General features: G+C 55.3%; 1 protein-coding gene across 8 annotated transcripts in view; it reads left to right on the forward strand.

The window, feature by feature from the left end:
- Positions 1–21,879, forward strand: part of RREB1 (ras responsive element binding protein 1) — a 180,792-nt gene extending 158,913 nt beyond the window's left edge. For 7 of the 8 annotated variants that reach the window (XM_060023692.2, XM_060023694.1, XM_060023693.2 and 4 more), the window contains 5 exons: positions 37–226; positions 1,277–4,169; positions 10,628–10,792; positions 16,101–16,916; positions 18,182–21,879. In XM_060023692.2, the coding sequence (XP_059879675.1) occupies positions 37–226; positions 1,277–4,169; positions 10,628–10,792; positions 16,101–16,916; positions 18,182–18,693 (4,576 nt within the window). In that variant the 3' untranslated portion in view covers positions 18,694–21,879. The remainder of the gene's footprint in view (positions 1–36; positions 227–1,276; positions 4,170–10,627; positions 10,793–16,100; positions 16,917–18,181) is intronic. The other variant, XM_060023696.1, reaches the window with a different exon arrangement.
- Positions 21,880–25,544: the final 3,665 nt, after the last annotated feature.

The raw sequence follows: 25,544 nt of genomic DNA on the forward strand, positions 1-25,544 counted from the left end.
GGCCGCCTCCTTACGTCCTGTGTCTTCTTCCCGCAGATGTGACATTTGCTGCGTCACCTTCCGCACACACCGAGGACTGCTGCGCCACAACGCACTGGTCCACAAGCAGCTTCCCAGGGACGCAGTGGGAAGGCCCTTCATCCAGAACAACCCCTCCATCCCTGCCGGCTTCCACGACTTAGGCTTCACCGACTTCTCCTGTAGGAGGTTTCCTCGCATTTCTCAGGTATTCCGATTGGCCCATGACTGGCAGCCACCTCCATGGCCCACACAGCTGGACTGAATTTCCTCACCTGAGGCTTCCTTTCCTTAAAATGCTGTCATTTGGTTTTTTTCTGTTTAATAGTACCTTTCTCTTGAAATTCAGCTTGGCCCTTCCCATTTCATTGAGTTGTTGAGTTGACGAGGGTTGGCGGCCTTTTATCTTGTGTGCTGAATTTCATGTTAACTGGCGTATGAGTGTAGCTCATCGGTACTTTGCCCATTTGGGGGCATTTGGGTTTAAAGTTGTGAATTGTTCACTACCCCACACAGCCCTAGGTGAATTGAATTTGTATTTTTTAAGTATTTCTTTAATATCGATATCACAGCTAAATATTTCTAGTGTTGTAGCTTCTATTCAAATATTTTGGGTCAGTGTTAGCCTGAGCTGTATTTGTGCTCTGCTTATAAAACACCTGCTAAAACTACTTTGGAACCCATTTTTTTTCCAATTTAAAAAAATTGAGGTAGACGATATCAACAGTGAAATTTTTCCATCACAGCAGCCCCAGACTCAGTGACTTATTCCACGTGTACATGACCACGTGCATACGTCCATGTGTGCACATGCATATGTCCATGTGTGTACGTACCCACGTGTGCACGCTCATGTAGCCCCCTCCCCCATGGTGCCCCTTCCCAGGCAGCCTCCTCCCCCACAGTCACAGAGAAAGCCAGTTCTTCACTGATGGTGGTAGTTGCCGTCAGTTAGGCTTGCAAGGCCCCCATTTTTAAAGAGAGAATTCATCCTACCTCTGTGGTGTTATTACTTAACCGTACTTCAGTTCTGATCTGCCGAGACACCCTGGGGATCGGCGTCATTCATCGAGCAGAAAGGATTCGTAAGATGCTTAGTTGGTTTCCTTACTCGGTCCGGGAGTTAGGGAGCAGGGGAAGGTGGGCACCCTACGTGCCGTGGAGAAGGGCCGGATGCCGGGGCAGCTGCGCAGCTTGGCGATCATTTCTAAATGCTCCTTTCTGTTCCCCTGCTTTCGCCCGCCCGGCTTCCGTGCAGGCCTGGTGTGAAACGAACCTGCGCAGGTGCATCAGTGAGCAGCACCGCTTCGTCTGCGACACGTGTGACAAGGCCTTCCCCATGCTCTCCTCGCTCACCCTGCACAAGCAGACCCATGTAACTGCCGACCAGGGACGGGAACAGCTGCAGTCCAGGGCCCTGCCTGGCGACGCCCCCGACCAGAAGGTCTTCCTGGCCATGCTGGGCCTGCAGCATATCGAAGACGCCAGGCCTGCACTGGCCGAGGAGCCGCTGCCGGATGACAACCAAGCAATACAGCTCCAGGCACTCAAGTGTCAGCTACCTCAGGACCCTGGCTGCACCAACTTGCTGAGTCTGTCTCCTTTCGAAGCTGCTTCCCTGGGCGGGTCTCTTACCGTCCTTCCGGCCACCAAGGAGAGCATGAAGCATCTGTCCCTGCAGCCCTTCCAGAAGGGCTTCATCATCCAGCCTGACAGCAGTATTGTGGTCAAGCCCATCTCTGGGGAGTCAGCCATCGAGCTGGCAGACATCCAGCAGATCCTGAAGATGGCAGCCTCGGCCCCCCCTCAGATCAGTCTTCCGCCTCTGTCCAAGGCCCCCGCTGCCCCTCTACAGGCCATTTTCAAACACATGCCCCCTTTGAAGCCAAAGCCCCTGGTCACACCACGGACGGTGGTGGCCACCTCCACGCCTCCACCCCTCGTCAACGCGCAGCAGGCCTCCCCGGGCTGCATCAGCCCCAGCCTGCCCCCGCCGCCGCTGAAGCTCCTCAGGGGCTCCGTGGAGGCGGCCTCCGACGCCCACCTGCTGCAGTCCCAGTCGGGGGCGCAGCCAAACACAGCCGCACAGCTCTTCCTGCAGCAGCCGCGCCTCGAGCTGCCGGGCCAGGCCGAGATGAAGACGCAGCTGGAGCAGGACAGCATCATCGAGGCCCTCCTACCCCTGAGCATGGAGGCCAAGATTAAGCAGGAGATCACGGAGGGGGACCTCAAGGCCATCATGACGGCCCCCAGCGGCAAGAAGACGCCGGCCATGCGCAAGGTGCTCTACCCCTGCCGCTTCTGCAACCAGGTGTTTGCCTTCTCGGGGGTGCTGCGCGCGCACGTGCGCTCCCACCTGGGCATCTCGCCCTATCAGTGCAACATCTGCGACTACATCGCCGCCGACAAGGCCGCGCTCATCCGCCACCTGCGCACACATAGCGGCGAGCGGCCCTACATCTGCAAGATCTGCCATTACCCCTTCACGGTCAAGGCCAACTGCGAGCGGCACCTACGCAAGAAGCACCTCAAGGCCACACGCAAGGACATCGAGAAGAACATCGAGTACGTGACCAGCAGCGCGGCCGAGATGGTGGACGCCTTCTGCTCCCCAGACACGGTGTGCCGGCTGTGCGGCGAGGACCTCAAGCACTACCGTGCCCTCCGCATCCACATGCGCGCGCACTGCGGCCGCGGCCTGGGCGGCTGCCCCAAGGCCCGCAAGCCCTTCGAGTGCAAGGAGTGCAGCGCCGCCTTCTCGGCCAAGCGCAACTGCATCCACCACGTCCTCAAACAGCACCTGCACGTGCCCGAGCGTGACATCGAGAGCTACGTCCTGGCGGCTGACGGCCTGGGCCCCGCCGACGCGCCCACCGAGGCCCCGGGCAGGGTGGAGGAGGGCGGCGCCGCCCTGGGTGAGCGCAAGCCCCTGGCCGCCTTCCTGGAGCCCCAGAACGGCTTTCGTCACGGGACCCCCGCCCAGCCGCTGCCCCCGCACGTCGCAGTCAAAGTGGAGCCCGCCAGCAACTTCGCAGGGGACTTCAACGAGCCCTTGGACTTCTCCCAGAAGGGCCTGGCCCTGGTCCAAGTGAAGCAGGAGAACTCGGTCTCCTTCCTGAGCCCTTCCGCCTCGGCCCCATACGACTGCTCCATGGAGCCCATCGATCTGTCCATCCCCAAGAACTTCAGGAGAGGAGACGAGGACGCGGCCGCTCCCGGGGAAGCCAAGAAGCCTGAGCAGGAGCCCGCGAGCAATGAGCAGGCCTCTCCCTGTCCACCAGCCTGCCCCACCCTGCCGGTGACCTTGGGCCCCAGCGGGATCCTGGAAAAGCCCGTGGCCCCTGTAGCGGCGGCCTCTGCCGCCAGCACTCCGGAAGCCCCGGCTCCGCCCCTGCAGGGCTCCGTTCAACTCGCTGTGCCCATCTACTCCTCAGCCCTGGTCAACAGCTCCCCGCTATTGGGCAACTCCACCCTCGTAAGCAGCCCAGCCTTGCTGCGGCCGCTGCGCCCCAAGCCCCCCCTGCTTTTGCCAAAGCCCCCCGTGACAGAGGAGCTGCCCCCGCTGGCCTCCATTGCCCAGATCATCTCATCCGTGTCCTCGGCCCCCACCTTGCTGAAAACCAAGGTGGCTGACCCGGGGCCCGCGAGCGCTGGCAGTAACGCTGCAGCTGCAGATGTTGTAGGGGGCGCCGTCTCCAAAGCCACCACCGATGTCGCCAGCAGGAAAGGATCCAGTGACTCCCCCCCTGCTGCCACCAGCCCAGAGGCAGCCTCGCCCACTGAGCAGGGACCAGCTGGCTTGTCAAAGAAGAGGGGCCGGAAAAAGGGGACGAGGAGCCGGCTGCGCACCAGCGGCGGGGTGGACCTGGACTCCAGCGGGGAGTTCGCCAGCATCGAGAAGATGCTGGCTACGACGGACACCAACAAGTTCAGTCCGTTCCTGCAGAGCGCGGAGGACGACGCTCAGGACGAGGTGGCCGCAGACCACAGCGGGCCCAGCGACGACGAGCAGGGCAGCCCCCCGGAGGACAGGCTGCTGAGGGCGAAGCGCAGCTCCTATGCCAGCTGCCTGCAGAGGATCAGCTGCCCCCACTGCCCCCGGGTCTTCCCCTGGGCCAGCTCCCTGCAGAGGCACATGCTCACGCACACTGGTAAGAGGGCCGGGCAGGCTGTGGCCCAGCCGCTGGGCTGAGGGGCGGCGACGGGTGGGGTCGAAGGAGGGACCCTCTTCCCGCCTCCCCATTCCTAGCTTCTCTTCTTCCTCAGTCTCAGAAGCAGGGGCTTGCCTGATGGGGCCGAGAGTTTTTCCCTGTGTGCTCGTGTAACCAGAATGGCCTGTTTCCGTTGGCTGGGCCTCCGAGGGCTGCTGGTGAAGGGAAGGGTCAGGCAGGGTGTTTTTAGGTGAGATGGTCTTGGGCCATCACATCCCTCACGTGGTCGAGGCATTATCTGCTTGGTTATGCACAGGAGGCAGCTAGGGGAACAGGGACTTGGGCAGAAGAATTTGCATTCAAGGCAGCTTTTAAAATGGCAGACCTTCTGTGAAGTTCTTTTGACTGCTGTGTATTCATAAAGGGAAATACTGCAAATTTTGCAGCTACCTTTCAGTTCACTAAGGCGATTACCTCTTCCCCTGTTCATTGTGAGCGTCAGTGACAGGTAGCTTTAGAATTTAAAAAATTTTTTATCTATACTAAAGTTGTTGGCTGTTGCAGAGAGAAACACGCAATTAAAATATTATTCTAAGTAACAGACTTAAGTTGCCAAAAAGATATCCCAAAAGTATTTTTCAAATGTTGTCGTGCATTGATTTTTAAAGAGAAATTTGAGATAAGAAATACACTTTAAATAATTTTATACCAGGGAGTTAGTAGTCAGATGACCCTACAACTTAGGGTCATCTTAAGATCATCTTAATTATGAGTTACTGAATATTCAAGCTGAGTATTCAAAATTTACATCTTTGAACTAAGGACAGATTGGGTGAGATCCTTAGCCTTTTGGAGATCACCACCCAAATATTAATTGATAGGACCTAAAACAGAATAAAGAATTGTATGGTATAGGATTGCCCGATAAAATACAGGATGCCAGTTAAATTCTGAATTTCAAATAAGCAACAAATAATTTTTAGTATAAATATCTTCCGTGCACTATTTGGGATATACTAAAAACTTATTTGTTGTGTATCTGATACTCAGATTTCAGCTGGGCGTCCTGTATTTTGAGTCGCTAAATCTGGCAACGCCAGGTAGTGCAGAGGCTCATGACGGTGTGGAGAGGGGAAGATGGCAGGGGCTGGGTGGGAGCCACGCTCTGTACCCAGGTAGAAAGGCTTCACGCAGGGTGGATCCTCCGTGGAAGGCTGTTTCTCCTAACAAGTTGGGACATCGGGAGGGGATGGCAGAGCTGTCCTGGGCAATGAGAGTGCAGAGGAGACGGGCAGGGCAGGGCAGGGGAGGGTACGCTGCAGGGTCTGTCTGAGGCTGGCTGCCACGTGGGCACGGCGTCTCTTTCCGGCGTGGTGGGGCCTCAAACCCAGGCATCAGTTAGGAGTGTCTGTCCACGGAGGACTCAAATAACAGGAACCAGAATTCCTAGATTTGTAGAGTCTGTGCTGCGTTTTCAGGCTGTCATTTTCTCTCCGTTTGAAATCATTTAAGTCTGACAAAGTAAGGGAACAGTTCTAAGGAAGAAAGCAGTTCTGAAAGAAGATGCTTCTTAGAGAGAAGGTGCCCTGCACAGCAGTCTCTCTTGCCGCCCTTTTTGTGGCAGCTGTCTGTCTCCTGCAGAGTCTCTGGAGAAGTGAGTATTCCCGTTGCCGCTTTTGAGCAAGCAGGCGGTCTGGGCGTGATGAGGAGCGCTCCCCTGCCAGCACCGCCTCCCCACCTCTGCTCCAGCCGGGAGCCCTGTGCTGGGCGGGTGCCACTGTCCTCTTCCCTGCACGCCAGCGGCCTCCCTGAGAGGACTGAGCAGCCCGTACGTGCGCTCAAGGGTCGCGCCGTGTCTTTGCAGGTGCCCGATAGAAGCTCCTTTTGAACGCCGAAGCGACCTCGTTGGTTTAAAATTTGGTGGCGTCGGAACGGAGCAGAGGAGATGGGAGTTAGTCTGAGACGGGGGCGGGGGGAGGGCGGGGGCAGGTGTAGGTGTGAACATGTTCTGCCGCTTCTCCCCCCACAGTCACTGTCCCCTGATGGCCGTGTCTGCTTCCACCCCGTCCCTCACATCGTGTGTTCCTGCCATGGCGTTGCGGGCTTTTTTTCTTGAGGGGCGCATTCGGGCGGGTAGAGAACCCTTCCAGAGCTAGTATTGGTGACCGGGCCACGAGGGCCATGTCATCCCCATCTTGCCATGATGCAATTGAAGTTTAGGGAGGCTTGAGTAATTTGCCTGCAGGCATTCGGGGGACGCGCAGTAGTGCTGGGGGTGGGAGCCAGGGTCAGGTTCCATCTGAGGATGCAGGGGGCGTGCCTCTTCTTCCCCCCTGTATCCTGACACGTGCGAACGCAGAAGATTGGGAAGTGGTTTGAGACAAGGTGGAACACGGCTGTGGACCACGAGCTGTTGACCAGAGACTTTGTGACCGTGGGATGGTGCTAACCACACGCTTAGACCTGGACGAACGCTGGCGCCCATAGGGCTCAGTTAACTTCCTTTGCCCTTTCACAGCCTCAGCTTCCAGCAACAATCTCAGCATTAGCTCCATTTAGTAATTTTATACAGCCCTCGGCTATGTCTGGTACAGTGCTGGAGCTGGACGGAGCCTGAGAAATCATGTGACCTGCCCAGCCTTCCTGCACGCTGAGGTTTTCCCGGTAGACGGCTCTGCTGTGGGATCTCCAAGTGCCCGGCTCGTGGCTTCCTATGAGGTGCTCCCTCCGTAATGCTGAAATTAGACTGAGGCTCACATGTAACAGAAACTAAACATGGACTCTGAAATGACCCTGTAAAACCTCGTCACACAGGGCAGAGGCTTGGGGGCCGGGGTGGCAGTGTTAAGCTCTAGCTGCATTCCAGCCGGAAGCTGTTGAGTGGCGTCCAGTTTTAAACTGGCTTGAAGCAAACTGTGCATCTTGAGGGTCGGCCTCTTCCCAGCCTCTTAGCGCATGCAAAGAATTCTAGCATCTTTACGTCGTCTCACAGACATGTTTCCAGTGCACCCCGCCCCCTAAATGGGCAGCATTAAGTAGCCCAGGTGTTAAGTGCCCAGCCGGGGGTTCACTGTTGCTCAGGCAAGGGGCACGTGGTTTCAGCCCTTTCTCTGCGTGGCTCAGGTTCTAGGAATCATGTCTTAGGAGGAAGCTGGCGTCTGCTGGCGAACTTCGTGAGATCCTGGCGTGATCTCCACACACAGCTGAGTTTCCTCCTCCCCCTCGTCCGCTAGCCCATGGCATCCTGTGGAGGAGGACCGTCCTGGCTCCTTCCCGTCTCAGCCTGAACAGTGCTGCCTCTTTAGGAGAAGACGGCTCACTCTTCCCGCCTTTCCCCCTCGTGAGCGTCCCGTGTGTTTTGAGGCCACAAGTAGAGGAGAGAGTGCCAGGCCCATTTCAGCCCCTTCCTCACCTTCCTCCGCGTGGAACGGAGGGGTCGGCACCTGTGGTGCTGAGGTGCCCTCCCGCTCTGACATCCGTGGCCCCCTGCCTTGCTCACTCTCTCATGGTTGAGGGCTTCGCTGCCCTTTTCTGCCAGCCTGGGGCCCTCCCCACCCACCTCTCCCACCCGCTGTTCACAGGCAACCAGCGGCGGAGCTGAGACCAGTGAGATGTACACACCTCAGTGTGGAAGCACTGACACCAGCCGTGTTTGGCTGCTTCCAACTTTCTTAAGGGGCAGCTCTGAATGCGTTTACCTGGCCAGCCCTGCATCTGCCACATCCTGAAAGAAAGACAGACAGACAGACAGAGAGAGGCCTGTGCCCCGGGTGGGGGCGGGCGGCGGGGTACGGAGAGGCGTCTGAGGGTGTGAGGCCGGGCCATTGGACTTGCTCTGGTTGTTCGTCCTTTATTCCTTCCTGCCCAGTGCCTGCCAGACGGCATCGTCTCCTGAAGAATTTCTTTCTTCGTTTCTTGACTGTTCTGTGAGAGTGAAAACTACTGGCTGACATCGCAGGGTGGGGCGGAAGGACGTCACGGGCCTTTGGGTGCAGAGGTGCTCCTTGTGCTCACAGGTGCGTTTAGAAACACCGCTGCTGGAACAGTCTTCTGTGGCTGCTACCAAATGAATAAAATCATTGGATACTTTCCACGTAGATTACGAGTCAGCAAGGTTTTTCTGAAACCTGTATGATCATAAAATAGTCAAAGCGCTCTTGTTTTCCTCTGTCCATGCAGTCTGGAGAGCACACTGCTATGTAAAATGTGCGACTTATGCAGTGAAATGGGAACTTTTAAAGACTGATGTTAGTTGTCACTTCGGGAATCTTCCTAACTGGATACAGTACTTTTAGGTCATTGAATCGTTTTCTACATTTAACCTTAACATGACTCCTCATCGTCATGAGACATCAGCCTGGCTATTCAAACCAGCTGTACAAGTGACGCATTTACCAGTGTGAAAGTTACAGAGCAAATCATGTAAGAGGAAGAAGCAAGAAACTAACTGCTTTATTTGAAATCAAGAGCCAGATCACAGTTCACAGTCACAGCTTCTGACTTGTTTTCTTCTCGAGCCTGGTTCTCTTGTTTTCCAAACTGGCCTGACTCAGGGAAGCTGTGATGTTGCCTTTTGACAGTGAAATATTAAAGGAAAAGTATTTTCTTCTTACTTAACACAGCCTGAATAATTATTAAACATCATGTTCAACTTTTAGTGAAAAGCGAGAAGGGTGCACAAAAGAAGCATTAAAATACTTCACAGCTAGTCTTCACGCAAAAAGCGTGATTTTTTTTTTTTTTTTTTTAATGTGAGCATTTTTATAAATTTAGTGCAAAACACCTACAAGCTTTGTGGAGCAGTCGGGCTCTCCATTTCATCCTCTCAGGCCCAAGTGGAGCTGCTTAGAGGTGCACGGGTCCAGTTTCTGAGTGTCTGATTCCACCTTCCCAGGCTTCTAATTCCGTGGTGTTTGATGGTTCTAGGCATCTGTGTTCGTAAAAACCCTACCAGTGATTTGGAACCATGGCTCAGGTGGAGGTGGACGTCCCCTTTCTTTGGTTACTGCTGATGCTCATACTTGGAGTGTGGGGATTCGGGGTCACACGCGGTGTGCTCCGTGCAAATGGCGCCCCAGAGTTGTGCGGCTGGCAGTGCCAGTCCTTCCTGTCCTGAGAACTCGGGGCTCCAGGCCCACGCTGTTCATTCCCTGGGTGCCTGGACTTGTGCGCCTGCACTGGTTCTGGGGTCCATTAATGCTCATCTAAACCTAAATGGAAGGCTGAAGCCCAGCCCCACCCCCTCTTTAAGTTTCCAGGGAACTGCGCTGATTGACTTGCCTGACATGTCTTGATGTGTGTGTGATCGTGGCAGCCTTGGGGTTATGAGACAGCCGTGCTGGCTGCAGCTCTGAGTCCTGTTTGTCGGTGCACGAAACCTTTTCCCTGTAAAATCAGAAACCAGAACCTTAGAATGTGGCACTTGGGGGGAAACCAGAAGAACCCAGTGATGCAGTAGCTGATAACCACACCTCCTCTGTCCTGGTGCCCGCCCACTCCCTTCCCTGGTCCCTCCTCTTTCCTTCTCTTTGTCCTCGTGGTCTGCCCTGGCTTCGCCCCCTCGTCCGTCCATGCAGACACAGGACCAGGTACCGAGGAGCCTGCAAAAGGAATCGAAATGGAAGAAGGGGAGAGTAGGCCGGTCGAAGCAGATGATGGCCGGGGAGGGACAGGCAGCTGGCCTACTTGTGGGGCTGGTGGGGTTAGGGGCCGCTCAGTGACTCAGCTTCACACGCGGGCTGCTGAGTGGAGCACGCGGCTCTGATCAGACTCGGGACCTTGGTCCCTGATGCACCACCAGCAAGAGCTTAGAGCAAGGGGGACAGAGAACCCTCATGCACCAAGCCGACCTCCCCTGTCTTGCCAGCTAGGACCACGGTGACCTTGGGCAGAGGTCAGACAGGAGGCATCCCGGCAAGTCAGAACTCAGCACTTGCAGTCCAGGTGGGAGGGCCGGACCCCAGAGACATCCAGAGGGTTCAGGATTCCTCCAGGAGGCCCCGGGCGTTGCCCTTCATCCCATTCGATTCCCCACGTCCACGGTACTTGCCAGGCTGGAAACTATCACAGGCGTCTTCTCTCTGTGGTGGACATAGGTGTTCTCCTGCTGTGCTCAGATCCCTTCACTCACCTTTGTTGTTGTAGTTATTACGTAAGATTTGTAATTGTAATACTGTTTTACTTCAGATATGTATCTTGGTTTCATTGTTAACTTTTAGTATTTTGAAGACGAATCTTTCATCCCACTCAGGATAAGGGAAGGTGATCACTTGAGTTGCTACTGTTCTCAGTGTTTTGTTTTGTTTTGTTTAATGTATTTTGTTTATTTTCTTAAAAGAAGGGGGTTCGGTGGGGGGGTGGACAAATGCCAATGATCCCAGGAGAATGAATGGAAAGCGATTTTTCTTTTTTGTTGCAGTAGAAAGCCAGATAAACATGTATTTTTTTTCCCGCTTCAGGTCAGAAACCCTTCCCTTGTCAAAAATGCGGTGCCTTCTTTTCCACCAAATCTAACTGTGAACGCCACCAGTTGCGCAAACACGGAGTTACCGCCTGTTCCCTGAGAAGAAACGGGCTTATCCCCCAGTCAAAACAGAGTGATGTTGGAGCCCATGATAGCACAGGTAGTGCCTCCAAGTGATGGAGAGGAGGGCGCCGCAGGAGCCCGTTAGCCGCGCCCCGGCCTCTGCGCTGCGGCTGGCGGCCTCCCCTTCTCTGCAGGACCCTGAGGCCTCCTGCTGGCATCCCAGCAGCAGGACGGGTATGGGGGCCACGGTAGCGCCCCCAGGCTGCTTCTCTGAGCTGCTAGAGAAGATCTGTTCCCCACCCCTCCCACCCCAGACGCCTGTTCCTGCCCTTTGCCCTGTGGAGCTGGGCTGTGCAGGAGGGTGCGCAGTCCAGCTCTGCATAGGAACACGTCTGAAAGGGATGTGAAACTACTCGGGTGTTGTTTTCTCAAACCCCAGCGTCTGCCGCATCCTGCAGAGCCAGGGATGGGCCCGCTCGCTGCCAGGGTGTTGCAGGAACTAGTGATGCTCCACCCTCAGCAGGGAGGGGCCGGGCTGGGTGGGGTGTTTTTCTTTTAAATAACTCTTTTCCCAGTAAAAAAACTTTGTCTTGTTTGAAAAAGCACTCTGCATGTCCTTTCTTTAATCACATCTCTGCTTGACCCGAATCCGGGTATTCTTCTCATGTGCTGATATGTGCTTCCTTCCTCCGGCCCCTATAGAGCAATTAACAGCTGCCCCGTGCGTCTCCTGCCACCTTTTTTTTTCCTTACAGCTTCTGTATTTACTCGTGTCCTCTATTCAGTATATTCCATTATCTCCAGCTGCTGGGGTTTTGTGTCCCTCACCCCCCAAAACAAATAAAACAGAAAATGGGCTGCTGCGGGTTACTCAGACACAGGGCTGGTTGGCCAGTGCTGAATAACTGTTGCAGGTATGGGTTCAGTCTGGCAAATCTGGAAAGCTTGACATTTCCCCCTTTTCTGAATCCGAGGAGATTCCCCCCAAATGTGCTTTTCTAGAGTTGTGACTGTGTCCGGGCTTCTCCCCCTCAGACTTGGGTGGGTTGGGGGGCTGTGTTGTCTGTGAGTGAGTGTGGACTGGAGGGTCGGGCTTCAACCCCAGCCCCGGCCCCCTTGTCCTTGTCCCAGTTACGGGGGAGAGGGGTGCAGTGAGCGGGCAGCCTCTCCAGGAAGAGGAGCTGGTGCAGAGCCCTCTGCTCTTTCCCCACACCTCCCACAGAGCCCAGTGAAACAAGCCCTTGAACGGCCAGGCCCTCGGTTGTGGTGAACCCAGACCCTCTGAGGGTATAGAAGTGTAGGCCACTTTGCCACGCCCCCTCCAGCGTCCAGGTCCACGTGACTCGCCAGGATCTTTGAGTAGAGAAACGTACAGGCCCCACGGAATCTTGCCGTGACTTGGGTGCCCTCGAGCCCGAGGTTGCTGGGTGATCTGCTGTTCAACCCCAGGAAACGGGCAGCGAGGCTGGCAGAGCGCACCTTCACTGGGATGACCCCTCTCAGTGTTTGAGTGTCAGCTGCCACATCACATTCTACCCAGCCCATTTTCTCACAGCCCATCACGGTCCCAAAGGAGGGAAAGAAGCTGATAGTTGAGGTGGCCGCGGGGAGCCCTTGGTTTCCCACGCTGGCAGACAAGTCTTAAAGTGTAACATACTTTGAGTTCAGCATCTTGATCTGTATGATCAAGGAACACCAAAACCAGGGCTCCTGCAGGCGCAAAGCCAATCGGAACTTATATCTTAGCTTCGGTGCAGCCCACATCTTCATGGTGGGTGAATTTATCTTTTAAATTGCAGTTATGAGTTTTGTTTTTCCAAGTCCCATCAGCGCCCTCCTTGCCCTGACCCTGCCCGGAGGTTGTGTAGGTTTCCTTTAAGGGACAAAGCCTCTGGAAAAAGAAAGTTCAGTGAGAGTTGTAACGTGAAACCAGCAAAGAGAAAAATATAGGCTTGGTTTATTTGTGGTCACAATCGGTGGTGAGAAAGAGGGCTGAGAGGTAAGATGGGGAGAAGGAGGGTCAGGGAGGTGGATTTCAGTGATTTCAAGGGGAAGTTTTTTAAACCAGGTGAGCATGATGGAGGGAGTGAAGGTTTCCTTTCCGGCTCCCTCCCATGAAGTTAAAAGTGAGGCTTTGGGGAAAGACCGTAAAAACACAAAGGCAGGAAATGACCAAGGCAGTTCTTGAGGGATTTCTAGGTTTATGTGCCTAGGTTGCATTTTCTTAAAATCCCAGGACATGTTTTGCAACGTAGGTCTGACTTTTTCGATCACATAAGGTCTCACAAAAATGCGCCCTAGGTTTTCCCCCAAAGGCATGCTGAAGATGCTCCGATGGGGGCAGTTTTAGCTGAAAGGGACATATTGATAGTTCAAAGCTAGGCTGAAACTTTGATTCACTTTCTTGTGGGCAGAGGTACCCTGGCCCACTTTGCCCTCAGGGGATGCTCCTGGTTCTTCCTCAGATGATGTCTGTAGGAGCCTTCCTATTTGTGGGCACCTGCATGTGACTTTTCAAATCAGTGTAAACGTGGACTTTTTTTTTTTTTTTTTTTGGCCTCGCCGCACGGCTTTTGGGATCTTACTTCCCCAACCAGGGATTGAACCCGGGCCCACAGCAGTCAAAGCGCCGAGTCCCAACCACTGGACCGCCAGGGAATTAATTTCCCAGCGTGGACACTTGAAGACTGTCCCTCAGTGGTGGCACCCTTGCTGGCCCAGAAGGCCACGTACGGGCATGGACTGCACCACGGGGAGTGCTGGTCTAGATAAAGTGGAGGCTGTGCCCCTGCCCAGCCAGGTAGGCATTGAGGTCAGTACGTTGTCACCTCAGTTGGGTGACGCGACATTTCTAGGAAGCAGTAGATACTTAATTGTTGCGCTAACGTGGAAGTCTCCACACTGCGCATCGCATTGGAAGTCTCCACACTGCGCATCGCATCGGAGGAGCTTTGGGCTTCTTGTCTACTAGTGCCTTCAGATTCTGTCTGCTTCCTCTAGCAGTTTTCTTAGATTAGCATCACGAATGAGGGACTGGCTGACAGGGACAGAAAATCAACACAGTTTTCTTCCCCCGCTCTCCCCTCCCCTTTTTCTTTTCTTTTCTTTTCTTTTTTTGGCTGCACCTCACAGCTTGCGGGATCTTAGTTCCCCGACCAGGGATCGAACCCAGGCTCCCTGCAGTGGAAGCGCAGAGTCCTAACCACTGGACCGCCAGGGAAGTCCCCAAATCAACACATTTTTAAAGCTGCATTGCTTACAAAAGTCATCAGCTCCGCCACCTGCACTCGGAAGGGTGAGCTGCCGCGGAGGACAAGGTCAAGATAGGACCAGGCGCTTAAGGCGGGTGTTCACGAGACAGAGGGGGGCTAAGTGCGTTGTTCCCAAGAATTGCTGAGAAGAGCCCTTGGTGCTGCTGGGAACTTGAAGGGCACCGGCTGCCCTGCTAAAACCCGCCCCCTAGTGGACGTTGGGTAGAACGCAACAAGCCCTCTCCACTCCTCGGAGGAAGCGAGTTGGCCTCCCATTGCTTTTAGGGTGCGCTCTCCATTATCCACACTTAGGGAGGGCCCAGGAGTCAGAACGATCTGATCTTAGTGTATTATCGTAGTATTTTTACTTGGGTTTGATTTCAGAATTCACTGTGAATTTTCCCCCAAAAGTTTATCATCTTAAATATATCCTACTACAGTTGAAATTTTAAATAATCCATGCTCTTTGGTGGAAAAAAATTAATAATTAAGTGAAACAGCCTAGAGTATACTGGGACAAATAGGGAGTAACCAGAGATCAACCCTCCCCTCGCCGTTTTTTTGTTTTTGTTTTTGTTTTGTCTTTTTTTTGTCTTTAACTACGCACGGAACCAACAAATAGGAAACCAAGCATTCTGTATTTTTTTTTATTGTGGAGTTTATACCAAAAGCCATTTAATAGGTGCTCTCCATTTGCGTGATTCAAGAAAATGAGTAGCTGGTTTTTCCCCTGGAATATGGCCTCGATGTTGGTGTGCATGTCTCAGGGGTCATCTTCTTTCATCTTTTGGATAATTGTCAGAAATCATTTAAATTGTCAAAATTTCTTTCAGAAATTTTATATTCACCCCACAATTACTTGTTTCCTTCTGAAACCTTTTAAGATACTCAAACAGTGGTTGCCAAAAAGTAGTCAGAATAAAACCAGTGAAGAGAAGTAAAGTGGGAGAGCCGCGTAGACCGCTGTAGGTGAGCCGAGAGCCCCAGGCAGTATGACCGTGGCAGGGTTGGTGCAGCTCCTTCGCCCCCAGCCCAGGGCTGCGTTGGTGGCGAGTCGTGGAGCCTGCGACTCAGCCACGGGCCTGGGTCGGTGTGGCGGTGGTCTGCTCTCATCAGGTGAGACTTCAGGTTAGATGTGTGAACTTGTGATCGGAGACCTGGCATGATGAGGGAGGTGCGTGTCACATATGTGCCATGAAATAACGCATTTTATCAGCCTGACGCCGCAGTAGTCCATTGGTCATTGCATCTGTAGTTAGTCGGGCTCAGCAAGCTTTAGCTCCACTATCAGAGCACATAATAAAATACTGGCTAAGAGTTTGCCCAACCAGAATAGAGAGGAGATGGTGCTTTTGAGAAATACCGTCATCTCTTTGGTGTCGATACTGTTACCACCAGGCCAGCCCTTAAGAAGGCTGATAGAAACTGGTGGCCTGTCCACATCTGGTTTTGCTGTGGAGACTGGACAGGTAGGAACCACTTGAGAGACAGGAAGTGTTTCCGCTCCCTACATGGGGTCCTGACAGCTGCCGGGGGGGCTGCAGGTGTGCATGCGTCGTCTCCTGTTGCCTGGGGCCTCTACTGGAAGCCCGCCGTCAGGCGGGAGCATGTGTACCACACACACAGAATACTCGCTTTGGGCCACTTCCTGTGAGGTGCTCCCAGATACCGTGTTTGGGGGCAGGCCTGTGTAGGCTGCATGTGTACACAACCTCTTTGCACTGGAAAATAACTTCTACGGCTCAGCTTCCTCAACCTCCCTTGTGCTGCGAGTCTCTGGAATGTGCCAGCTGTCCTCTCTCGCCGTCGCTCTGTCTGGCTGCCCCTGGGGGCCCCGAGCATCCCTGTGTGTGCCCGTGGAGGGGGCTGGCTCGGCATGGGGGCGGCGGGGAAGGGAGGCCGGGAGCTGCAGGCGCAGCTACCCTGTGACCCCAGCCTGTGTGCACCCGTGTGCGGCTGCTCCTTCTGCCTTTTAAAAATTAACCCCAGATTTGTCTTGGTCCTTGAGGGACGTAAGGGGTGAGGGGAATTTGTGTGAGAGAAGTCCTGGCGGGGGTTGGGAGACAGGCCCCCGGGGGGTGGGTCACGAGCGAGCCCTCGGAAGGGGCGTGTCTGGTGGCCTGGGTCTCAGCCTGCCCCGTGCTTGCTCTGCAGACAGCCAGTCGGACGCTGAGGCATCGGCGGGCGGCGAAGTGCTGGACCTCACCTCCCGGGAGAGGGAGCCGCCGACACCGGAAGGAGCAGCCGAGCCCAGCCCGGTCCCGGACGAGTCGGCGGCAGAGGAGGCGGAGCCGGCGGCAGCCACGCCCTTGGCTGGGGAGGAGAGGGGCACCGAGGAGGACGCGGAGCCCGAGGAGGAGCGCGCGGAGGGGGAGTGGGATGAGGACGCAGACAGCCCCGCGGAGGACACGGTCAGCAACAAGAGCCTAGACCTCAACCTCGCCAGCAAGCTGATGGGCTTCAAGCTGGCCGAGGGCGAGGCCGGCGCGGGCGGCGGCGGGGACCCGGCTGCGCAGGACCACAGGCACGCCCGCCATGCCTGCCACGTCTGCGGCAAGAGCTTCAAGTTCCTCGGGACCCTCAACCGCCACCGCAAGGCCCACGGCCGCGAGGAGCCCGGGGACAGGAGCGCAGCCCCCCAGGAGCCTGAAGCGCCACCGCCCACTGCCCTCGAGCTGCCACAGAGGCCCGCCGAGCCCCCGGCCACCGAGCCCCCCGCCCAGGCGGAGGCCGTGACTGAAGCCCCTGCGGAGAAGCAGAGCGACGAGGCCGAGGGCCCCTCGGATGGGGATGGGGAGGGCCTGGCCGAGAGGAAGCCCTCGGAGAAGAGTGAGGACGACAAGAAGCCAAAGACAGACTCCCCCAGGAGTGTGGCCAGCAAGGCGGACAAGAGGAAGAAGGTGTGCAGTGTGTGCAGCAAGAGGTTCTGGTCCCTGCAGGACCTGACCCGGCACATGAGGTCACACACAGGTGAGGGGGGCGGGGGCGGAGGGAGGGCTGCTGGTGGAGGTTGCGGGGCGGGGGGGGCGGCGAGCCAGCCAGGATCCCGTCTTCCAGCCACCGTGGGCAGCAGGGCTTTCTTGCCGAGCAGGGAGAGAGCCCGGGTGGGCTAGGAATTCTGAGGGCGTGTCCCACTCTTAGCACTAGGAGGGCACAGGTGCAGTGGACGGCGGAGTGGTGTTTGCCAGCACATTTTGATCGGCCCCTTAGTCTTCTGAGCCTCCGTAGTCCTGTCTCTAGAATGGGGATTATGGCCGCCCTGCCTGGTAGAAGCATCTAGAAGAATGTGGGTGTGGCCGGCGGAGCAGGCGGTGCGGTGGGGCTCCGTGGGGCTCGCGGCCCGAGGCCTGTGTGGGGAGGCACCCGGGATTCGTCGTCAGCCAACAGGTGTTAGGTCGGCTGTGCAGCGAGAACCTTGTCTGTTCTTGGCTCTGCAGCAGCGGGGCTGATGGGGCTGAGTGGGGCGGTCATCTGGCTGCTGCCTGGGCACGTCCTTGCTCCTCCTGGAATCCACCGCCTCTGGGCTTGAGGCTGCAAACCCCAAAGCAGCGGCTGTTGTTTTGGTAGAAAGGCCCCCTGGATGTCCTCATGAAGCCAGAAGATACAAGCGATTCTTCCCCCACCAAACAGAAAAGCTCCTCTGTGTCTTGGTTTCAGCTTCCCTCTCCTCCCAGCGGCCAAGGTGCACATGTGCCCCACACACACACCCACGGCCCTGTGCTGGGACTTGAGGGCACCGGAGCTTGGCTCCCAGCAGAGAGAGATTCTCGGGGTACTGGCAGGTGGTGCTCTCAGCTGCTCTCAGCTCCGTGTTTGCAGGCGAGAGGGGAAGCCCCAGCTGCTCTGAGTCAGAACACAGCATACCTGCAGCTTCGACTTGGGAGGTGCCGCCCTACAGGGTCCCTGGCGATGGTGCCCGACCCTGGGAAGGACGCCACTACTGGGTTCTTTCAGGCCGGTCTTGTTGTCCCTGAGGTTCCGCTTCTGGGACTCTGGTTCCTGGATCAGGTGTGCAAACCCTGGGCTGAAGGACGAGGAGACAGGACTGTGTGGGCCTCCACTCTCCTCCCTCCCCATTTTGCCAGTTCAGACAGATAAGGTTTCCTGTGAGCGGGAGGGAGGCCCGGCCCGGCCCAGCCGCCGTCCCCCTAGGGCCTTCGCTTGCTATCATGCGGAGCAGGGAGGTGGGTGCCGGTGGCCTTGCTGACAGCCGTGAATCTCTCTCCATCCCCCAGGAGAGAGGCCGTACAAATGCCAGACCTGCGAGCGAACCTTCACCTTGAAGCACAGCCTGGTTCGCCACCAGCGGGTCCACCAGAAAGCCCGGCACCCCAAGCAGCACGGAAAGGACAGCGACAAGGAGGAGCGAGGCGAGGACGACAGCGAGAGCGAGTCCACCCACAGCGGCACCAACCCCGTGTCGGAGAGTGAGGCCGACTCGGCCCTGCTCGCCAGCAACCACGTGGCCGTCACCCGCAGCCGGAAGGAGAGCCTGGCCCCCAAGGACGCCGGCCGCAGGGAGGAGAGGGCGACGGGCCGGACGGCGGGTGCCGGCCAGGCTGAGGCCAGCAGGAGTGCTCCCAGGGCCGCTGCCGCGGGCAGCCCCAAGGAGCAGGCGTCCCCGGGTGACCCTGAGCGGGAGAGCCCGGCGGCCCTCGTGCAGGACCTGCTGGAGCTGCCCGGCAGGAGGCCCGCCCACCCCCTCCTGGCCGCTGCCGACAGCGCCTCGCTCCTGGGCCTGGAATGACAGCCCAGCCTGCCCCCCAGCACACAGACGAAAGCCAGCAGAGCAAAATGTCCTGAGTCTATATTTCCCGAGGTTTCCTCAGTGCCCTTCAGCTCTCGGGGTGGGGGAGGGAGGGGGAGGGGGGTAGGGAGAGAGGCAGGCGCCTCGCTCAGTGCCATAGCCTTACAGACCCATGCGGAGATGCAGCACGTTCGACTCGAGTGCCTTAACTACTTACCAGCCCTTTGGTGTCGTCTTGGGTGTTGTGTTTTCCCGAAATGACTTCTTAAAAAACAAAACAAATATTTTAATGAATTATTTGGAGAGGACCTTTTCATTTAAGCATTAACTTTACCTTCTGTTTTGGTGTGTGTTAACTTGTTTTTGCAATTCTGTGATAGTAACATTTGTTCTGTGAGCTGGAAACAGAAGGGAAAAAAAAAAACATGCCCTTGGATACCCATGGCCAATAACTGGAAGAAAGTGATGTGAATTTCATGTAAATTCCCAGAGGAAATGTGGATAAGATGCTCATTTCTCAACTAGACTTTTTTTTTTTTTTCTGTTTGCTACATGGTGGAGCTGTAACTTGGTCCTCGATATATTGCAGGATGTGGTTGATGAAGGTTTCCAGTTTGGTTCAAGCCAAAACCAGGAAAGATTCTAGCTTCGACCTCGTACATGTTTCCACTCTCTCAGCGTTAGATATGCCATTACTGTTCAAGTTTCAAGACAGATAAGAGTTCCCCTGGCAACTGAACTGATGGAAAACATGCATAGGTGTCATGTATCTGATTTCCCCCCCCCTTTTCGGTATATGTATTAATAATATTATTATTATTATTATTATTATTTGTAGTTCATCAGTTTGCTGGTCTCTGCAGTCAGCAGAAACAAATGGGCAATATTTGTCCTGGGAGACCTGGGCCGCCCCCAGGTCCCCGCGTGAGCGTCTGCCCGCAGCTGTCCTTGGCTCTCCGGGCAGTGGCTCTTCTACTGTACTTAGACAAGCCTTTCTTCCGTGACTGCAGAACCCAGCAGGGGCCGTGTGGTCCTCCCGCCTGCGGGGCCGAAGGGCAGCCGGGGAGGGGAGAGGAGGCGAGGTGCGTGCCTGGGCTTCCGGGAAAGCCAGGCAGCAGGACCTGTCCCTCGCGGTCTTCCTGCCAAGCCCAGCCCAGGCCTCACCTGCCTGTGCTCCTGTCCTTCGCGGAGCGATGAAATACTACTACTGGTAATAAAACTGCACATGCGAGATTGAAGAGGAAAAATAGGTGTATGTTTACCTTCCTGTGATTTGGGGTTGGTGCTCGAAGATAAACATGTTGTGTCTAGTTTCTGAATCGCCTGAACCCCTGGGTGCACAGAGGCGGGATTTTCTTGCGTGAGCATCGTTTGCAGGCAATAGACCCCCTTACTGTAGCTGCCAGCAGTGAAAAGAAACAGATCCTACTGTAGTTGGGCTGTGCTCAGCATCCTGTCCTCCCGCCAGACGCCCGGGACGCCCCAGCCTCAGTGCCTCAGGCCTCCCGTGCCACCCCTCCCGGGACCCTCGCCCTTTCTGGCCCCCAGGGCTCCTCTGTCCTTACACCTGCGTCCACCACAAGGACCCCCTTCCTCCCACTTCCTCACCAACTCCTGGTAGCCAAAAGCCAACCACCCGGGCTTCAAAGGAAGCTATGTGTGTTCTTGACATGATGAAAAAGTGATCTCTTTGCATGTGAAAGGAAAAAGGTTGAGGTATATATGACTTTTAACTGTATTAGGGATGTGTGAACCAATTTCAAAAGGTTTTCTTCACTCTACGTGAGCACGAATCAGAACCAATGATTCCCCCACCCAGTATCACTTCCTACCAAGCGTGGTGTGCTTAGTTAAAACCAGTTCATTCATCCCTTAATTTCTTATGACGATTGTTGTTGTTATTTTTGTTGTTGCTATTACTTGGGGTTGCTTGTGTTTTGTTTTTCTTCGCAGCTCTCCACACGAAAATTCGGAACGTTGTGGGGAGCGGCCACGACTTAACTCTGCGCTGGGGCGAGACGGAGCGGGCGCCAGGCCGCAGCCCAGCCGGGGCCGCCGCTCGCAGTGGTCGCCATCGACTGAAAGCTTTATTTAGCCTTGTCTGCACCCTCGTAGTCGATAAGGTCTTGCCACATTTTACTAGTGAGGCTGAGAGATGTATCATTTGTTTGATGTTCTGTCCCCTCCCCCAATATTAAACTGTGAAATTTGTGATTTGTTTAAACTCTGGGTGAATCATAGCTTAGTTTGCATGTCCAGCTAATTTGTTTCTATACATTTGTTTGATTCTCTTTCTCCTTCTCTCAGGGCTTTTACAAAAAAATATATATATATGGATCTTCTGAAAAGTTTTTTGAGGTGCAAGTTTCTCTCTTTTGTTTTTCTCTTTGATTTATGGACACGATGCTGAGATTCAATCACTACATGAAACTCCCGGCTGTGAAAACAAAACAAAAACCCCAAAGGGCTGTTTTTTCCACCAGCCCTGGGGAAGCTATGTGACAGTCGGATGCCGGTTTCAGGAAGTTTCGCCGTTCTTTCCACCCTCTGTTCCTCTCTTTCCTCCAGAAGGAAGTTGATCCTAGTGATTTCAGCCCATGCATTAAACAGGAAACAGTAATGAATGTGTACAGTTCATATTCTTCTAAAGGGAACTTAGAAGCTGCTGCTACATGTTACGCACAAAACTGGTTTAGGCCACATGAACAGAATCACAGGTTTGGTTTTGGTACTTTTCGCTCCTCTTTGTATTCAGTTGTACAGTACTTCCAAATTCAGAATGAGAAGAAAAGCTGTTCTGTATCAAACCATCTAAGCAATAAATGTTATATTTTAAAAACGGCAGGTTGCCGGTCACATGGCCCGTCCTCTGATTTGCTGTGATCCTGTCAGCTTGTCCCACCCCCAGGCCGCAGCCTGCTGGGGACGGGTCATCGGTGTCCGTGGCCATCGGGGGAAACCTCAGGCCTGCTCGCCGCCAGCTTGGCACCCGTGGCACCCATGAGAGCCTTCGCCCGGGTGGCATCTCCAAAGCTGCCTGATGCCCTCATCTTGGCTCCCCCAGGGTGGTCTCTTCCGGGGCCGCGGCAGCAGCAGCTCGGTCCTTGCTCACGACCACTGACGCCAGGGGCTGTGTTTCTGGCCAGCCGCTCCCGGGATCCACTTTGTCTTTCCTCCTCCTCCAACCTGGTTACACGGGATTGAGTTGTCCCCGGGTGGAGAGCTGCTGTAACTCAGAGGAGTCCTGAGTTAGTCTGGACAGGGGAGTGGCCTGGAAAGGAGGGTGACCCCAGGGCTGGGAGACAGCAGGTCAGAACCCACGTTTGGGGGATCTGCCATCGTAAAGCAGCAGAAGGGCAAAGTCCCGAATCCTCTAAGCTGGGAGTGGATCTCAAAGCAGCCCTGGAGGAACCTGGGTTCAGGGGAGCTGACTGCAGAAAATGTTTCCAGCGAGTTGACCCTGTTACAGCTCTGAGCGCCAGCAGGACAAGAGTTGATGGCTCTGGCCCTTAAGGTCTCCGGGACCCCCATACACACAGCAGCCCCAGGAGACAGACTGGCTTTGGTGAGGTCCAGTGAGGGGTCCTGACCGGTGTTAATAAAACAACCAAATAACTCAGGAATGGTTGTAACATAAACAAGCAGCTCACAGGAGACAAGCCCTCGTGGGCGTGGGGTTGCCGCTAGCCACCGAGGAGCACACTTAAGGGCCCCTCCCCTTCCCCGTGGATGGGGTCGTTCCTGGCAGGGAACTGGGACTGCGCGTGGTCAGTGTGAAGGGCAAAGGGGCAGCCCCTGTGGAATAGGATGCCAGAGACGCAGGGTGCAGACCCCAGGGAGATGCCCCTCTGCCCACCGATGTCTGCGTGTGTGGGGTGCAACCCCTGGGGGTCTGGGTGATGCTGGAAGAAGGATAGAGGAGGTGAAAGATGGAATTTATCAAAAGAGTAATAAGCCTGTTACTTAGGAAGAGGAGATGAAGTTCATCTGCCCTGTCACCTCCCGTGCTTGGAGTTGTGAGCCAACCGGGGCCCCCTCCCCCTGGGGAATGAGCTGCAGGCCTTCCTCCCAGGCCACCTCACCCCCAGGCACCCACCCCCGCCCCAGGCTGAGTCTCCCATCCTGCTGACCCCGGGCAGACGGGGAGGACTCTCAGGCTGGCTGGCATCCTCCCGCCCAGGCAGCTGTCCTGGAAGAGGGAGGCCGTGGGCATTTCTGGCAGTTTATATTTTGGCTCTGATGGCGAGTTACGTAAGGAGCCTTAGCGTCAAGAATGATGGGCGGTGGGGGGGGGGGCGCCGGTTTTCCTTTTTTGTTGTTTTTTAAGATTTTTTTTTGATGTGGACCATTTTTAAAGTCTTTATTGAATTTGTTACAATATCGCTTCTGTTTTAGATTTTGATTTTTTTGGCCACGAGGCATGTGGGATCTTAACTCCCCGACCAGGGATCGAACCCACACCCCCTGCAGTGGAAGGTGACGTCTTAACCGCTGGACCACCAGGGAAGTCCCAAGCGTCATGCGTTTATCAGGTAAACCCGTGGGCTTGGGTTTTCTCTTCTGTTGTCTCTTCAAAGAATCCCAGTCAAGCACAGGTGGCCCCAGAGAACCAAGGGCCATCTCCCCCAAGGCCGTGCTTCACCTTCGGCTTGCCCCCGTTAGAAACCCCCTTCGCGATTTACCATCCCTGTTAGAAGATGGGGAAATGAAAGGAGTTCATGTTTAAAAATCAATTTTACTTTTGTAGCTGTCAAAACATGGATAAGGCCTTGAACTGGATGGAGCTTTGGGGGTGTTTTGCTTGTTTTTCCCCAGGATCCAGTTACCCCGACGGTGCCTTTATTCAACAAGGTGTAGCCTGGGCCGCTGCCGTGCACCTGGCACTGTCCTCAGCATGGAGAACACAGTGAGGAAAAAGACAGAAGACTCCTTTCCCTGCGGAACGAAGGTTTGTAACAGTGGGAGACAAACGGACTAGACCAGGAAGATAGGGAATCAAGGCAAGTCCAAGGGAAGAGGAGCCACGAGGGGGCGCCGTGACCTGACAGGTCTCAGGACATCCAGCACTAAGAAAGTCACTCTCCCAGACCTGCTGAGTCGACACCTGCGTGGGAGGGCGTGAGGGTCTGGTCCCCACCTCAGCGGGAGGGAGGCGAAGCCCAGGCCGGGTGTTGGACTGTGTGGATTCTGGGTCCTTCCGGCGTCTCCTCCCACCAGGCACTGCTCCAGCCACAGCCTGAACACAAGCCACCCAGAAATCTTGCTTGAGTTTCTGCATTGGTGCCCGACTCTCAGATTCCAAAGACTCCTTGAAGCGGCCCAGGAGTGAGAAGGGCCCTCCAGCGCACGGCCCCGCCGCCAGCTCCTCGCCTGGGTGCCAGGCCGCCTGGGCCCCCTTTCCACCAGCAGCTCCCGGGGAGGCTGGGACCTTGGGAGAGGACCGGATTTATTTTAAACTTGAAATTGAAGGTTACTCTTTAACGATGACAAAACAGGCCCCTCCAATTCTCGGCTGCCAAGTCAGTGTCCTAAATAAGAAACCAGCGGGCACTCCTTTCCCGTTTTGCTTTTCGGGGAAGGAAGCCACAGCCCAAGGAGGGAGGGAGGTACCTGCCTGGCTGCGGGCAGCCTCCACCTCGCCCGCAAGAGTCAGGGAGGCCAGCGAGGCTGCAGCAGCTCCCCAGCCTGCCTTGGTCCAGGGCCGGGGGCAGCTCTTTTAAGTAAAAGTTTGGAAAATTTGGGAGCTGCAGAAAAATATGGAGAGAAAAGTGAAAGCGGTCATCTTGCCTCTCAGCGCTGTCTTTATTTATTGAATGCAGCTGTTTTAGTTGGGCCCGACTTCCATTCCTTCCTCACTCTCGGACATGTTTATACAGCACGTTGCACGTTGCAACTTGTTTTCCTGTGGGTTTTGTCTCTCTTCTTCACCCATGTCTAGTGAACTGGGAAGGAAAAAAAATCCTTATCACCTTGGAGCAGAGACGAGGGTGAAATGACTAGCCCAGGTCAGCTGGCTAATGGGTGGCCTTGTTGGATGAAATTGCCCACCAGAAAAATGTTAAAACAGAAGGTGGGTGCCGTGGGGGTCTGTGATGCTGTGCGGTGTCCACTGAAACGGCAGTTACAGAAAACTGGGAGCACCTGCTTCTCAGATGTGGAAGCAGATGCGAGGTGGCTGCTGCCCGTGCGTTCCCAAGGTTACTCAGTGCATTCCTGACTGTTCCAGCTTCTTTGCTGCAAAGCAAGTGACACCAGAACTTAGGGGGCAGGATTCTGTGGGTGGCAGGGCTCTGCAGGTCTGGCTCATCTGCTCCACAAGGCGTCGGCTGGGGCAGAACCTCCAAGACGGGAGGCCCTTCAGCTCCTCGGTGTGGACAACCCAGGCCCACTAAAGAGAGTTCCTGGGTCGCTCGTTAAAAATTCCGGACCTACTGACTCAGAAATTTTTCTCAGGAGGGAATTCCCAGAGAATTCTGAAGCCCAGGAAAGTTCGAAAACCATTGTCCCAGGAATGACAGACAGTCCCGGGCTCCTGCCCGTCGGCTGTGCTGTCAGGAACACCGAGGCCGTCGTCTGGGCTGGAATAACTCTGAAATCTAGGAAATGCACCAGGACCTTCCTTCCAACACCCCGCCTGCCCTCTTCTCCAGCCCGTGTAGCTACCCACCCACCTGTAGCGGCACAGGGACCCCACCGCACCCCGGAACCAGGCCCCGGCCCAGGAAGCGAAGCTGCGTGAGTGCTGCATGGGCCCGACCGCAGCTCTGAGTTTTGGGAGCAGGCGCCTCCCTCCTGGACCTCCGGGCCCCTGTCTTCTGATACCTGCTTGTCCCTTCGCCAGAGCTGGCCGG

This window comes from Delphinus delphis, chromosome 10 (genome assembly GCF_949987515.2).
Source record: "Delphinus delphis chromosome 10, mDelDel1.2, whole genome shotgun sequence".
NCBI lineage: Eukaryota > Metazoa > Chordata > Mammalia > Artiodactyla > Delphinidae > Delphinus > Delphinus delphis.